This window comes from Squalius cephalus, assembly GCF_949319135.1.
Source record: "Squalius cephalus genome assembly, chromosome: 11".
Taxonomy (NCBI): domain Eukaryota; kingdom Metazoa; phylum Chordata; class Actinopteri; order Cypriniformes; family Leuciscidae; genus Squalius; species Squalius cephalus.
The window spans coordinates 20,865,388-20,879,288 of NC_137132.1; the positions used below are offsets into that span (position 1 = coordinate 20,865,388).

A 13,901-nucleotide genomic window follows, 5' to 3' on the forward strand; every position below is an offset into this window, starting at 1 on the left:
ATGATGAGATGAAAAGGAAAGAAAAAGTTCCCATAAAAATCCATTAAAACATCTGCACACAATTTTTGCGCACAAAAAAGTATTCTCGACGTTTCATAAAATGAAGGTTGAACCACTGTAGTCACATGTACAATTTTAACCATGTCTTCGCTACCTTTCTGGGCCTTGAAAGTGGCAGAAAGCTCTCGGATTTAATCAAAAATATCTTCATTTGTGTTCTGAAGATGAACGAAGGTCCTACGGGTTTGGAATGTTATGAGGGTGAGTAATTAATGACAGAATTTTTTTTTTGAGTGAACTAACCCTTTAAGCAGCACCACAACTGTTTTCAACATTGATAATAATGAGAAATGTTTCGTGAGCATCCAATTAGCATATTAGAATGATATCTGAAGGATCATGTGACACTGAAGACTGGAGTAATGATGCTGTAAATACAGCTTTGATCACAGGAATAAGTTACATTTTAAAATATATTCAAATATAAAACCTTTTATTTGCATAATTTCAAAATATTACTGTTTTACTATATTTTTGATAAAATACATGAAGGCTGGGTGATCATTTAAGACTTTTTCCAAAAATTGTCTTTCTGACCCCAAACAGCAGTCAAGTAAATTCATCACCAACAAAACCACAGCAAATACACAGTGAATATTCTATATAATCACACAATAAAGCCCAGGAGCACACCACCAACAGTGCCAACTTAACTAGTAGGCTACACATTTAGCAGACTAGGCGGTAATAGTCTGTTTTCTTAAGCAGCACACTTAGCATCGCCTACAAATGTGTCAAAGTAGTCCAAGCAAGATTAAACCTTTTTCAAATCTGATATTTCAACAAATCGTAGCTGTTAATCTGCTTTAGGTAAGCAGGCCTATATTTGTGGTGCAAGGCAGCAAGGAACTATTGGTTGCACCGTTTAGATTCAGATTGTTTTATTTAGTGCCATGTCAGCATTCAAAGCTATTTTCATGGCAAAAATTCAATTACAAAAATACAAATATCATATAAATATAATAAAAACCAAACAAACAAAAACAGCAAGTCATATTAGGCTATACAAGATTTTTTTTAAATTAACAATTGATAAAAAAATCCAAAACCTTTTCAGGCATAATCTTCCTAAATAAGTCCTTAAGTGAGGTAACTTCATAAAAGAGCATTCTACGTTGCACTGTTTAAGTGGTGTGACAATTGCAATGGCCAGCGTGACAGGCGGCATGTCAGAAAAACTCTAAGAAACCCTGAGGATCCCTCCTTCTTTCCGGCCCACTACTGTGTGGCCCTAAGAGAAAAGCGCGTGGCTGGAAATGAAAGTCTCAAGACCGGAGAAGAACCCAGCGCACACACTGTCTGTACACGCATAAAATACACGCACTCTTCACAGCACGCATAGCCCAGCCCTATTGACATCCATTTTAATGCAGGATGCCGATGGACAGTGAGCACTTTGTTTCCCAGGAATGGTTTAAAATTCCAGAAAAGTCAGGGACCAATCGCTTCCCTTATGTGCACTTTGGCAGAGCAGGACGTGCTCATGTGTGCTATGGAGAGTGGACGGTATATGAACAGAAAACACAAAGACAATTAAAAATATGATCAGATAAATCGACTTTGATTATTTAAGATAACAGTTTAATGAAACTTTCATGGGCCACTATTCAAGAAAAATATGACTTTTCACCCCTGTCACATCAGTTGGAAGGGTCTTCTTGGCTAATCTTTTCAAAACTGCACCTATGTTTTACCAATTAGTCTTTTTCCTGGATATTGCCACAATATGACCAAATCTATTCGAATGTTAAAAGGATAGTTCACCCAAATGTAAAAATATTCTCATCATTTATCACCCCCATGTCGTTCCAAACCTGTTTGACTTAATTTCTTCTGTGAAACACAAACAAAAGAACACATTCTTAAGAACTTTGGAATCCTAACAACATTGGACCTCACTGACTTTCATTCATTATTTCATTCAAGTCATACAGGTTTGGAACAACATGAAGGTTAGGTGAGTACATGATGACAACTTTATAGTCCCTTTAAAGTCCCTGTGAATTTTTTTTGGGATTTTAGTATGAATATGTTAGCCTTACTGTTATCTATAATCTGTGTGCTCCAAAACAATGACAAATTTCGTATTTAGAAGATAGAAGCATTCAAAGCTTACAGTCTCTCACTTCTGCCAATATGGATCAATGATTTTGATGACATCACTCTGCAGCTTCTCATCAGATTTTTTGTCCAATCAAATGCTCTCTAGAATCTAAAGCATCCTGCCCCCTATGCTATAAATAGACCAGGGATGGGCAACTTCGGTCCTGGAGGGCCAATGTCCTACAGAGTTTAGCTCCAACCCTAATCAAACACACCTGAACAAGCTAATCAAGGTCCTCAGGATTACTAGAAAGTTACAAGCAGGTGATTTTTTCAGGGTTGGAGCTAAACTCTGAAGGACAGTGGCCCTCCAGGACCGAAGTTGCCCATCCCTGAAATAGACGCTGAAGCTGTGGCTAAAATCGGTCAATTGCTCACACTTTTACTATTTTCTACATGGTGAATGGCACATAGAAAATTCCACATTTCTATACAGGGGATCGGGAACGATTTAGAAAGAGTAAATATGCTTTCCATTGAGGAGAAAGAAGTCTGGTTTGACGTTAGTGTCACGCCGGTCCAGACTCCAGAGACATGATAGCAGAGTGGATCTTAAGCCTTGTTTATACTTTCGCTTGGCTCCGCAGCGCCAGTCTCCGCAGACTGCGCGCACACCTCCCCAAACGGACGAGGCGTTTATACTGTACTATTCTGTGAAACGACAGGGGGCGACTCAAGTAATTGTCCTCTTAACCATCAGGAATCAACGGTGAGAAGAATAAAGGTCCACACGTGACAAGGTTTATTTTAGTAGGCTACATCACCACCAATACCACACTACAAAAAGAATCGTGTAAAATCCAGTAAACCCTGAGATTATTACTTGTGACATTAGAACAAAATATGTGGATATAAAAACATGTATAGGCAATACAACTAAATTAACTATCTCTTAAATATTTTCTAATTTCACAAAACATTTCACTAAGTTTCGTGGACATTTTATAAAACATCCACCTTTATTTTTATTAAAATGGCTTATGTCTGCTATAGGCTCATTTTGTAAATGTAAGCAACTAATTTAAGACGCACAAACTGGGTGCCGGTGCGGTGAGACGTCGTGCATCTTCGGATGCGGAGCCGCGCGCGTTACAAGAAAAGCTGTGTGGGATGCGCATGACCGCCCAGTGTGCCCACACTGCAATGATGTCATTTTTGCTGCACGCACCTTCACGCTCGTTTGGACGCGTCGAGTATAAACCTAGCTTTATGCACAAGTCGGCGCATACCAGAAAACGTATCGCATCCATTTGAATTCTGCACAGAATGCTGTATTTTAAAGTGATATGGGTTAAATTAAGAGGAGAGACAGTTAGAGGTAAGGAGGAAACTGCGGCTTTACTGAACTCAATGGCTTCTGGGCTAGCGGTGATATAAATGAAACGCTATTAAAAAAGGGGAGGAGCTGTTTGATATGTCCCGTCTGCCTGTTTCAGTGGAAATTACGCCAACACATTGAATAATGCTGTGCGTTTCAAGGCACTTTAGTGGACCTTTACATATTTTATGAAAAAAACAAATGAACAGAAACTACCCACCAACATCACATCGAAATTTTCTCTTAAATTAAATTATCATCCAAGAGAAAAAAATATATCCAAACAAGTGTCATCTTGATTCAGGTAAAAGCTTTTCAAAATCTCTCAAACCGGCATCTATGTAGAACACAATGCCTCATCAACCTCTCATTCCTGACTCAGAGCTTTCCCCAGAGAGAGGACAGATTAGTTTTCCATGACCATGCAATGGCATCTGTGAGGTCATTGTTTCAAGGTGCTCTTTGCATTCATACAGCTGCTGACAAGGCAATAACCACCACTGAGAACTTGCCTATTGCAAGCAAGAAGAAGCCACACATCACTGATGATCAGCTTAAACAATCGATCCTTGTGTTATCCGGTAGTTTACATTCAGGAATCTTGCAACTTAAAATCTGCTTGTAATTCCAATTGTGTTGAGCAGCTGTCATTCAAATCATTAGAACATACAGAGGAGCGCATTACGCTTTCACCAAACAAGTGCCTTAAGCTCTCTAATTTAAAATGAACTACACCGGCTTAGCGATAAAACAGGCTAAACTCCTTTTTACACTTTCATTAAACTGTTATGAGCCCCTAATCTGCAGCATGAGAAGCCAAACCCTGTGAAAAGCCTCTAAACTTCAGAATAACAAGAACACCCTTGGGGGGAAAAAAATACACTTTAGTGTACTTTCAAAAAGAGTACTTATTATGGAAATAATATACTTTAAATGATACTTACGTGCAAAGTGAATGCAATGTTTTTGGACAATAAAATGCATTTTATTTGCATTTAACTAAAAACATGTTATTGACATTTGATTAGAAACTTATATAGTCTTTGAAATACAAACAAGAATTTTTGATAAACTAAAATTTCACGTTATATCTATTGAAACTAGTATGTCATGACTCATGTATTTAAATACACTTGTATTACACATTTGTAATGACGGCATTGCAATTTAGGCTAGTCTATTATATTAACTTTAAATGTATAATTGAATAACACTACAATTGAGTACTTTACATGTATTTTAGTATGTTGGTCAACACATCAAACTAAGTGTACTTTAAAGCATAACAAAAGATTATTAAAACTTTTTTCATACTTTATTTGACATGATTAGATGTGCACTCTAAGTGTGTTAAGAAGTAAAATCTTTTTGAATCTTTATGGCCTTGTATGTCATTAATATCATATTGTCTTCAAGTAATAATAATAATTAAAAATTACTTTTAAGATTTGAAGTATACACTACAAGTGAACATTTAATACTACAACTAAGCACACTTTTTCAGGAACAAAACAACAGCTATGAGCAAAGTCAGAGGACTGCATACACATCAAAACACTAAAAGAAGCTTAAAATGCCCAGCTATTTAGTATAGACATTTAATAAAGGCGTTTTTAGTATGTTTCCATTCTCTTAATTGTCTCAATAGTAGAAAAAAATATTTTATCTAGAAGACTGATCTGACTGGAGCCTTCAACCCATGCCAGTAGTGTGCATCATTATAAAGCCTTTATTTTTCAAAACTGCTGTTGATTTCATTAGTTGTCAAACTTTTTTTATTAGTAAAAAAAAAAAAAGAGTGCACCTTTAAGGTTCTATATAGCAGAATCCACAGACAGACAATCATATTAAATCCATGATATATTACTTATGCTCAAGTTCCTGTCAAAAACCCTGTGCTGTCATTGCCACTTCAGGCTGATAAAACGCGTCATTCTGCATTCAACACCGTGTTAAAGTTTCTGACCACTTTCAAAACAAAGCATTGTTAAATGACATGATTATTTTGTTCAAGTTTGATTTAAACGTGTCTGTGTGAACGGGACTGTGGGTTCCTGTAAGGCTGCTCTATGCAATCTCATCTTTCTGTATGTCAACAAGCACGGAGGGAGTCTGATTCCTTTTGTTTATATTTAGCCAGTGCGCGCGAGCGACTCAGCTGAACATTCATCAAATCAATCACGACCCTACTACCCAATATTTGGCTTTTGCTGCCAAATGCAACACATCAGGCCTGAATCAAGACATTCACGTATTGTATTTGGCCAGTGCAAGCCCAAAACCTCCAACCTCACATCTTCAACACAAACAACGCGTACACATGCATAGGCACCAAGCATTTCATAGTTTGCATGCTCGCTTTTTGGCCTCGAAATGTCAAATCCCCCAGCAATGTTTTCTTTACCTGTTCGTCGAATCTATTAATGATGGCCTGGACCCATTCCACGGGCTTGTGCGCCGCCATGCTCAGGCGGATGCGCGCGCCGCTATGTCTCCTATCAATCACTTTTGCGATCCCGATTCCTGCTCCCGAATCGCCCCGGGTGCACCAAATACCCCCTAAACCGCTCCGCAAAATAATCAAGGAGGAGAATAGAGGAGGAGGTGGAGGGAGGAGGGGGGTTTGGTTTAGTTTTTCACTTCAAGCATACTCCACCACGCCGCCATGACACACCACCGGAAGTTTGAATCCTCCTCTCTCTCCCTGGTTTCAGTCTGGGTGGCTGCGCATGCGCATAAATGACACTGAAGAACTGGACCATTGCAAGAGGAATGGGCAAGTGGTGATGTGGTTTTACTCGTTATCTATCTATCTATCTATCTATCTATCTATCTATCTATCTATCTATCTATCTATCTATCTATCTATCTATCTATCTATCTATCGTCTGCCTGTCTGTCTGCCTGTCTGTCTGTCTGTCTATCTATCTATCTATCTATCTATCTATCTATCTATCTATCTATCTATCTATCTATCTATCTATCTATCTATCTATCTATCTATCTATCTATCTATCGTCTGCCTGTCTGTCTGTCTGTCTGTCTATCTATCTATCTATCTATCTATATATCGTCTATCTATCTATCTATCTATCTATCTATCTATCTATCTATCTATCTATCTATATATATATATATATCGTCTATCTGTCTATCTATCTATCTATCTATCTATATATATATATATATATATATATATATATATATATATCGGCTATCTGTCTATCTATCTATCTATCTATCTATCTATCTATCTATCTATCTATCTATCTATCTATCTATCTATCTATCTATCTATCTATCTATCTATCTATCATCTGTCTGTCTGTCTGTCTGTCTGTCTGTATATCTATATATCATCTGTCTGTCTGTATGTCTGTCTGTATGTCTACAGTAACTTATCAACTAATAGAGTTTGGCATTTCTGGTAAATGAAGTAAACAAGTTTTTTTTTTAGTTCTTAAATGTGTCATATCGTATGATACTCAGTAAAAGACAGTAGGCCTACTATTGTGATGTGTTCATTATTCAAGCATAACGAAGAGGGTATTCTGATTCAATCATAAAATAAAAATTCATGTGTGTTTTTCCTGACATAATAAACCAAAGCTTCTTCATATTCATTATTAATAATTACAATGAGCAACCATCTTGGAGGAGTTTTGATATTTTAAAACATTTAAAACAAAAACAATGATCAATGCTATAGGCCTATGTAAATTAATTTTTAAGAATCAGATTAGGATTTTTTTTTCTTTAGGCTAAAAAAAAAGAGACAGACCATTAAATTAAATAACAGAAAATCTATTGTATTTCACTATTCCTTCGTATCTCACTATAGCCTGGAAATGTATTGTTTGTTTAAATGATGAATGAAGGCGTTAATGAGAAATGTAAGCAGACCTCTGCTGCCACCTTGAGATGAATCTAAATAGAGCGTCAACAGAGAGCAGTAGATTCAGCCTATCCTTATAATCACCAGAGGGCGATGTTGACATTTTTTTGAACAATATATTTATTTTTTAAGACTCAGATCCCTCAAGGCCCCATGTGTTATGTAGTGGAAATTGCTTGATCAAATTTATTTTTAGGAATAACTTTTTTATAATTTTTATATAATTTTCTGCATTTCTCTTTCTAATTCTATTTGCTAAATGTCCCTTGCACCCCCAAACACTTCCTATTGGCTGAAAATAAATTTTAATTGGAACTCTTTTCTGATTATAAATCCCTTATTCCCTTACTTATGAAGTGAATTATCATATTGTTCACTTGCTCTTAAAAATCACACCATGAACTTTTTTTGTGGTTATTTTAATTATTTATTCAATTGCATAGAAGTGAATATAATCATTACACAACATGACAGCCAAGCAAATTTTTGTTTTCTTCTAACTCAACAGCATCAGAGGAACCGATGTTAAAGATGCTGTAAGCAATTTCAGCCATTCTGCTACGAAATGCATGTATGGATGGATGGATAAAATGTATTTTATGCAGTACCTTTTCCATTTTTCTTACAGTATTCTCATATACTGGATTAATAATATGAGGAGCATAGTAGCATGTTATTCTTGCGATTTTTTTAGGACACTTATTTCAGTGAAATCAGTCTGGGAGTTCAGACATCTGCATCTGAAAAATATTTGCTTACTGCACCTGTAAATTTCACAATAATTAAAGGTCACATTGACCCTCTGATATGAATGCTGCTGAGTAGATCTCTAAATGTAGATATATTTAGCAGAGTGCAAAAGTGATTGGTATTAGAAAGCATGTGTATATGCAGTGCTGGGTAACTGACTACATGTAATCTGGATTACATAATTGGATCCCATAATTAGATGTAAATTAAGTACTTCACTGTAAAAAAATTCTAACCCTCCCAAATCAAAAATTTCAAGTGACCGATAACATCTAAATTTTTCAATTGGCCCAAGTGAAATTCTGTAAATTTCAATTGGCCCAAGTGAAAATCTGTAAATTTAATTTTATAATTTACAGAATTTCACTTTGGCCAATTGAAAAATTTAGATGTTATCGGTCACTTGAAATTTTTGATTTGGGAGGGTTAGAAATTTTTTACAGTGTTGTAATTAAATTATATTCTATTTTAAAATACTCGTAATCAGACTACAGCATTTTTTTTATTGATTACATTACATGGTATTCTCACAATGGCAATAAATGTATTTGATTGTCCCTATACTAATTTTATTATCTTTTAAATTTTCCATCCTAAAAAAGCCTACTGCTTATATTCTTATTATTATATTCTGCTTATGTGGAATTGCACACACAGCCACTAGTCATGTGACTGTCACTGAAAACTGAGAGCCACACAGCAGCTGATCACTGCATTTCCAGAAATCACTCACTTTTAAGAAGTGTTTTCTTAACATTGCAACATTGCATGTCTAATCAGCTCCTGGCGAACACATTCATTATTATTTGAATTATCACTCAGTGAGTCATTTAACCATGTATTATTGTCTCTGGAAGGCTTTTGACTTTCAAACACATTAAAATGTGCAAATTCATGTCATTTCATATTTACATGCAATGCATGGATTCCCCAATTGTTTGTCAGCTGAACCTCTTAATATATTTACTTGAAGTACGCCCTTAGATTTTAAGTTAATAAGTTTGGTCAATAATAAAAATAAGTCAATAATAATAATAATAAATAATAGAATTCATGGTTCTCTGATGTTGGTTAATGGTCACATGACATGCAGGTAAACAAATAAAATATTTCATCTTTTTTAGTGTTTTGTGGAAGTAATGGACTACAGTTTGTAAATAATCTACCCAGCACTGTATATTTAAAGCATATGATAACTCATTAGGGGAAGTTGTAAATACGCACTTCCAATAAACCTGGATCCTTGTTAGATTTTCACAAAAAACAGTTGTATGTCTCCATAAAATTCAAAGACATCAATGTCCTCCAGTTTAGCAAAGCGATGCTTGTAAGTGTGTGCTTGCTGGCCATTCACAAACACAGTGAACTGCTCTTTATTGCAGGAGATGGTGACCTGTAACACACATACAAAACTGACAGTAAGATGCTGTATTTTGTACTCATGTCACAAACTTATACTTTTAACTCTAAAAGGAAGAGCTCACCTAAAAATGAGAATTCTGTCATCATTTACTCACTCAAAATTTAAATAATGAGTAAATACATCATCAAATCTTTTTCCAAAAAGTGTTATTGTCTTACACTGATTCACTTGTAAGTGTTTATTTTAGATGTAGCTGGTTTTCACGTCATAGCCTACACGGCACTCGCCCATGTGTGTCTTGTCATATCCGTAAATAGAGAAAAGTTGCTCTGGCTACATCATCTGATGGTTAGTAAAAAAAGAAAAGAAAAACGAAGCAGCCAAAAGCTTGAGGAAGAAGTTCCATATAAGCAGCCACCACACACTCCATAGATAGTTTCAATGTTATATGTGCACAATTAAAAGCCCAACGCGTGCGTGTGTGTATGTGTGAGTGTGTGAGTGTATGTGTGTGTGTTGAATTTCTCCCTTTGATAATTTAATTTACCCATTAAAGTTTGACAATAAATGCCAGTATGAAATAAAATAATGTAATATGATGTAATAGAGGAATAATGTACATGTATGACTAACTAACAGAGGTCATTGCAAGTATTTTGCCTGAAATAATTAGTTTTCTTTATATTAGCCTAGGCCTACTTGAAAGACTGAAATTATAACCATAGATTCCAACCCTAGATTCCAACTAGCGAATCGCTCACATGATTGGACATAAAGTGAGGCTTCGTTTGTCATCGATGATCACGTGGTGATTGTGCTGTGGGCTCGATACGTGCCTCACAGATTCAGTGTCAGTAACAACACTACCTCCTGGGAATCACCCGTAAAACAAAAAACAAAAAAAAAACAACCCTGCTGATCTTGTGAAGGGAAATTTCATTATTATTGTTGCTGTGTTGGAATTCATTTTTAGTTGCTACAGTGACGTCTTCAGATCACAGTCAGATGGAGATCTCTTCCATCTAAACTGGTTATACATATATAGCCAATTAAGCTGTATGGTAACCATATTCTTCCGCATAGTCATACAGAGCCGAAGCACAACCTAAATAATGTGTTCTTCCGCTGAATGCATGCAGTTTCGTTTTTTAACCGCTAGAGGGCCAAAAGTTACATTTAATTAAAACTAAATCCATAGAATGATCCCATGATGGGAACCCCTAAAAGGTTCAATATATGAAACGCCTGACAGAACCCTTTAAGGTTCTATATAGAACCTTTTCTTCTAGAAGTGACAGACACTTCAGATTTGAATCAAACCTGAGTCATTGGATTTGAATAGAAACAGTTCTATAAGAATGTATGCCTACCTGAAAGAGTTGATCTTTTTTAAAAGGCATAGCTCCACACTTTTCTTCTGCTCCCCAATTCCCATTCTCAAAGGTATTGCGGACAACCACATTCTCCTCAAAAAGGGATTTGTAGTGAAGTGCAACCCCATATCTGTGACGGAGATTGAACACCACCCTAATGAAGAATGAAACAGAAGAGTGGATATGTTGTTGTAAACATAAACTGTATGTAAATGTGTTTATATATGTTTATGTATTGTATTCTCTTGAAACAAAGGATTTTATGTCACATTTTAGAGTCAGGGTTAGGACGTCCATAAATGACAATGTCTTTGCCAGGTTGTAGTCCACCATTGATCACGGCTTTGTATGGGACCACCTGATGGCACAAAAAATGATAAAAGGGTAAAAGGACTTTTATAAAAATTGTTTAAAATAGAAAAATAAAGGGGTCAACAATAAAAGTGACAGGCCAGTAGTGGTATATAGTGGTAGCATATTTTTGTTCTCACCACAGGATCCTGGTAGGCAATGAAATCCAGATCCATCATTTGATCCACTGTGATTGTGTCCACACTAGTGAAGGGAATACGGTGTATATAGTCCGCGAAGTGTTTCCCGTTGACAGTTATCTATGGAGAACCGTTGTATAATAAGCAAAATGGTAGTTAGGTGGTGAACTAGAGGCTTCTCTTGCCTATATAAAGTTAACCTTTTTGAATGCAAAAGACCTAATTACTTTGAATAAGATTTTTTTTCTCTCAAAACAATAGACTGTTAGTTTAGTACGGTTCTCTGAACAATTAGTGTCTTGTTCACACCAGATTCAAAATTCTGTTCAAACTGCACACATTCTGGAATGTGTAAAAAAAAGTACAATTTCTATTTTCACAATAACTAAATGCACTTGGCTGGCTGATCAAAACTGATGTGTGATTCTCAGTGAAACTCATACTCTTCTAAACATCTTTGATGATTGAGTCATCACATGTGAAATGATCCATTCAACTGTCATACCTACATGTTCATTCCATAAATATCTTTAACTGTCTATGTTTATGGTGTCTACTAAATGAGCTGCCAAAGTAAATAAATTTACAATCTTAACAAGTCAACAAATTAAGTTTCCATATACATGGAGCTTGCCTGAATGTCATTTTATGGCAATTTTCTCTTCACTAATTTTCATTATGTCAGTGTCAACAATATATATATATTTCCAGGATTGACTGCCATGGTAAAAAACATTAAAACATTTTGACTGGTATGATTTAGATGATTATTAAAAACACGTCTATTTCAGTTGGTAAATTAACTGCCACAACAGGTTTTGAAGCATGAAATGAATGTTTTAGGTGAGTTACTACATTTTGAAAACATGCAATAGAGTTGTGATGTCAGTCTCACCCAAAAGCCAAAGCAATTGCGAAAAACTGGCTATGATCAAGTGGTGAATAAAAGATGTCATACAGACATGTATACCTTGTATGTCTCCTTGGTGACAAGGATCTGGAGGATGAATGGTTGGTCACTGAGTAAGAAAGAGTCTGACATGCATTCTTCTGTACCCCAGCTACAGTTCTGGAAAGTGTTCAACACTACAGTTGCAAGGCCCTCATAGCGTGGGTTAAAGTGCAGAGCAATATCAGCATCGGACTGAGAACCACACTGAAGGTTCACATGAAATCTGCACAACACAGAATGAAAACTGTATACAAAACGATCAATGCCACTCTAATATTCCTGTAAATATAATAAAAACATTAAGATTAACTTGTCCTTTAAAATATGATTTACCTGCCAGCCTTTGGCAAAATCCTTCCAACTACGACAATGCTCTTCCCTTCCTGCAAGCCTCCCAGGAGTGAACCAGTGAATGGGATTTTCTGTGTTGGAGATGTACATACAGTAAGAATATTTATGCGTTTTTGTTTTGTAGACTAATAAAAGTTATTAATTTGACAAGATGGCCCTAAACGTTGCTGCATACCTCAATCTCTAAAATAGCTATTTCTGAGAGAAAAGTGTTTCAAAGTAATCCCTATGCCAATTTTTTGTGTGTATATGAATCATTTTAGAGTCATTTTATATTAAAAGTGTCACTTACTGGGTTGCAAAAAAGCTGTTGCTGAGAAACTGCCATCCTGCCAATTCGTACTTCTCTTTAGTCTCAAAGCGAATCTTCAGCGGGGTACCAAGACTGGAGCACCAAGGATGATCAAGCCTGATGTTGAGAAGCCTAAATATAGCTGTGATATTAAGCCTGCCCATAAATTATATGTAGGTTATAGATACAGGCAGCTAAAATGCAAATCAGAAAAAAGGCAGATAACAGAGATTATCAAATATGCTACAGGTAATAAATTAAATTTGAGTGTTGGTAGTTTAACAGTGATAATAAAGAAAATGACTGATAATATTACCAAGGAAAAGCAAGAGAGTCACAAAAGAGACATTGGTGAATATCTAAGTGATACAGTGGAATATTTGTGTTTCTGGATAGATAGACCTGGAAAGTCCCAGGAATATTTTTTTACCAGGCATCTGAAATGCAAACCAGAATAAAGGGATAACACTACTCCAGAGACAATCAAATAGGCTACGGGTAATACATTTAAATTTGAGTGGTGTTGGTGTAACAGTGATAATAAAGAACATGACATGATAATATGATCAAGGAAAATTATATTTGTGGAATATTTGTGTTTATCGACAGATAGACCAACCTGGAAATTACCTGAAAACATTGCCTGCCAAAGAGCTAAAATGCAACCAGGGTAAGAGCAGATCAAATTTAGTCCAGAGAAAAATTGTGGAAACTTAAATTACCATAGACCTCAGAGTCATGAAAATAAGATTAAGTATATAAAAACTCTGCCTCGAATGTTCTGAAAAGGACTAAAAGTTGTCATCTCAATAAACAATTTGGGAATCTTCTATTAGTTTTGGTTCTCAGAGCATTTGCAATATAGAGCCGAAGGGTTTGCGCATGACAATTAAGAATGCTGGCCTAACATCTAAAATCCAGGAACATGTCTGTAACCAAGCTGCAAAATTATA

The 13,901-nt window shown here is 35.8% G+C and overlaps 2 protein-coding genes and 1 long non-coding RNA gene across 7 annotated transcripts in view; all 3 read right to left on the reverse strand.

Annotated features, from left to right (window-relative positions):
• The window catches only part of nf1a (neurofibromin 1a), a 77,040-nt gene extending 70,842 nt beyond the window's left edge, over positions 1–6,198 (reverse strand). For all 5 annotated transcript variants that reach the window (XM_079885731.1, XM_079885727.1, XM_079885730.1 and 2 more), the window contains exon 1: positions 5,886–6,198. In XM_079885731.1, coding sequence (XP_079741857.1) covers positions 5,886–5,945 — 60 coding nt within the window. In that variant the 5' untranslated portion in view covers positions 5,946–6,198. The remainder of the gene's footprint in view (positions 1–5,885) is intronic.
• A 1,593-nt stretch (positions 6,199–7,791) lies between these two features.
• On the reverse strand, positions 7,792–11,158 carry LOC307167672. Its single transcript, XR_013822842.1, has 3 exons — positions 11,132–11,158; positions 10,860–11,016; positions 7,792–9,519 (listed from the first exon to the last, which is right to left on the reverse strand). It is a non-coding gene; the product is annotated as an uncharacterized lncRNA (long non-coding RNA).
• A 135-nt stretch (positions 11,159–11,293) lies between these two features.
• Positions 11,294–13,039, reverse strand: LOC307167208 (galectin-9-like; the record flags this gene model as incomplete). The annotated part of the gene is made up of 4 exons (XM_079886198.1): positions 12,949–13,039; positions 12,639–12,727; positions 12,324–12,528; positions 11,294–11,473 (listed from the first exon to the last, which is right to left on the reverse strand). Exons 1-4 carry the CDS (start codon positions 12,982–12,984, stop codon positions 11,294–11,296), a joined length of 510 nt encoding a protein of 169 aa, XP_079742324.1. The 5' UTR covers positions 12,985–13,039.
• Positions 13,040–13,901: the final 862 nt, after the last annotated feature.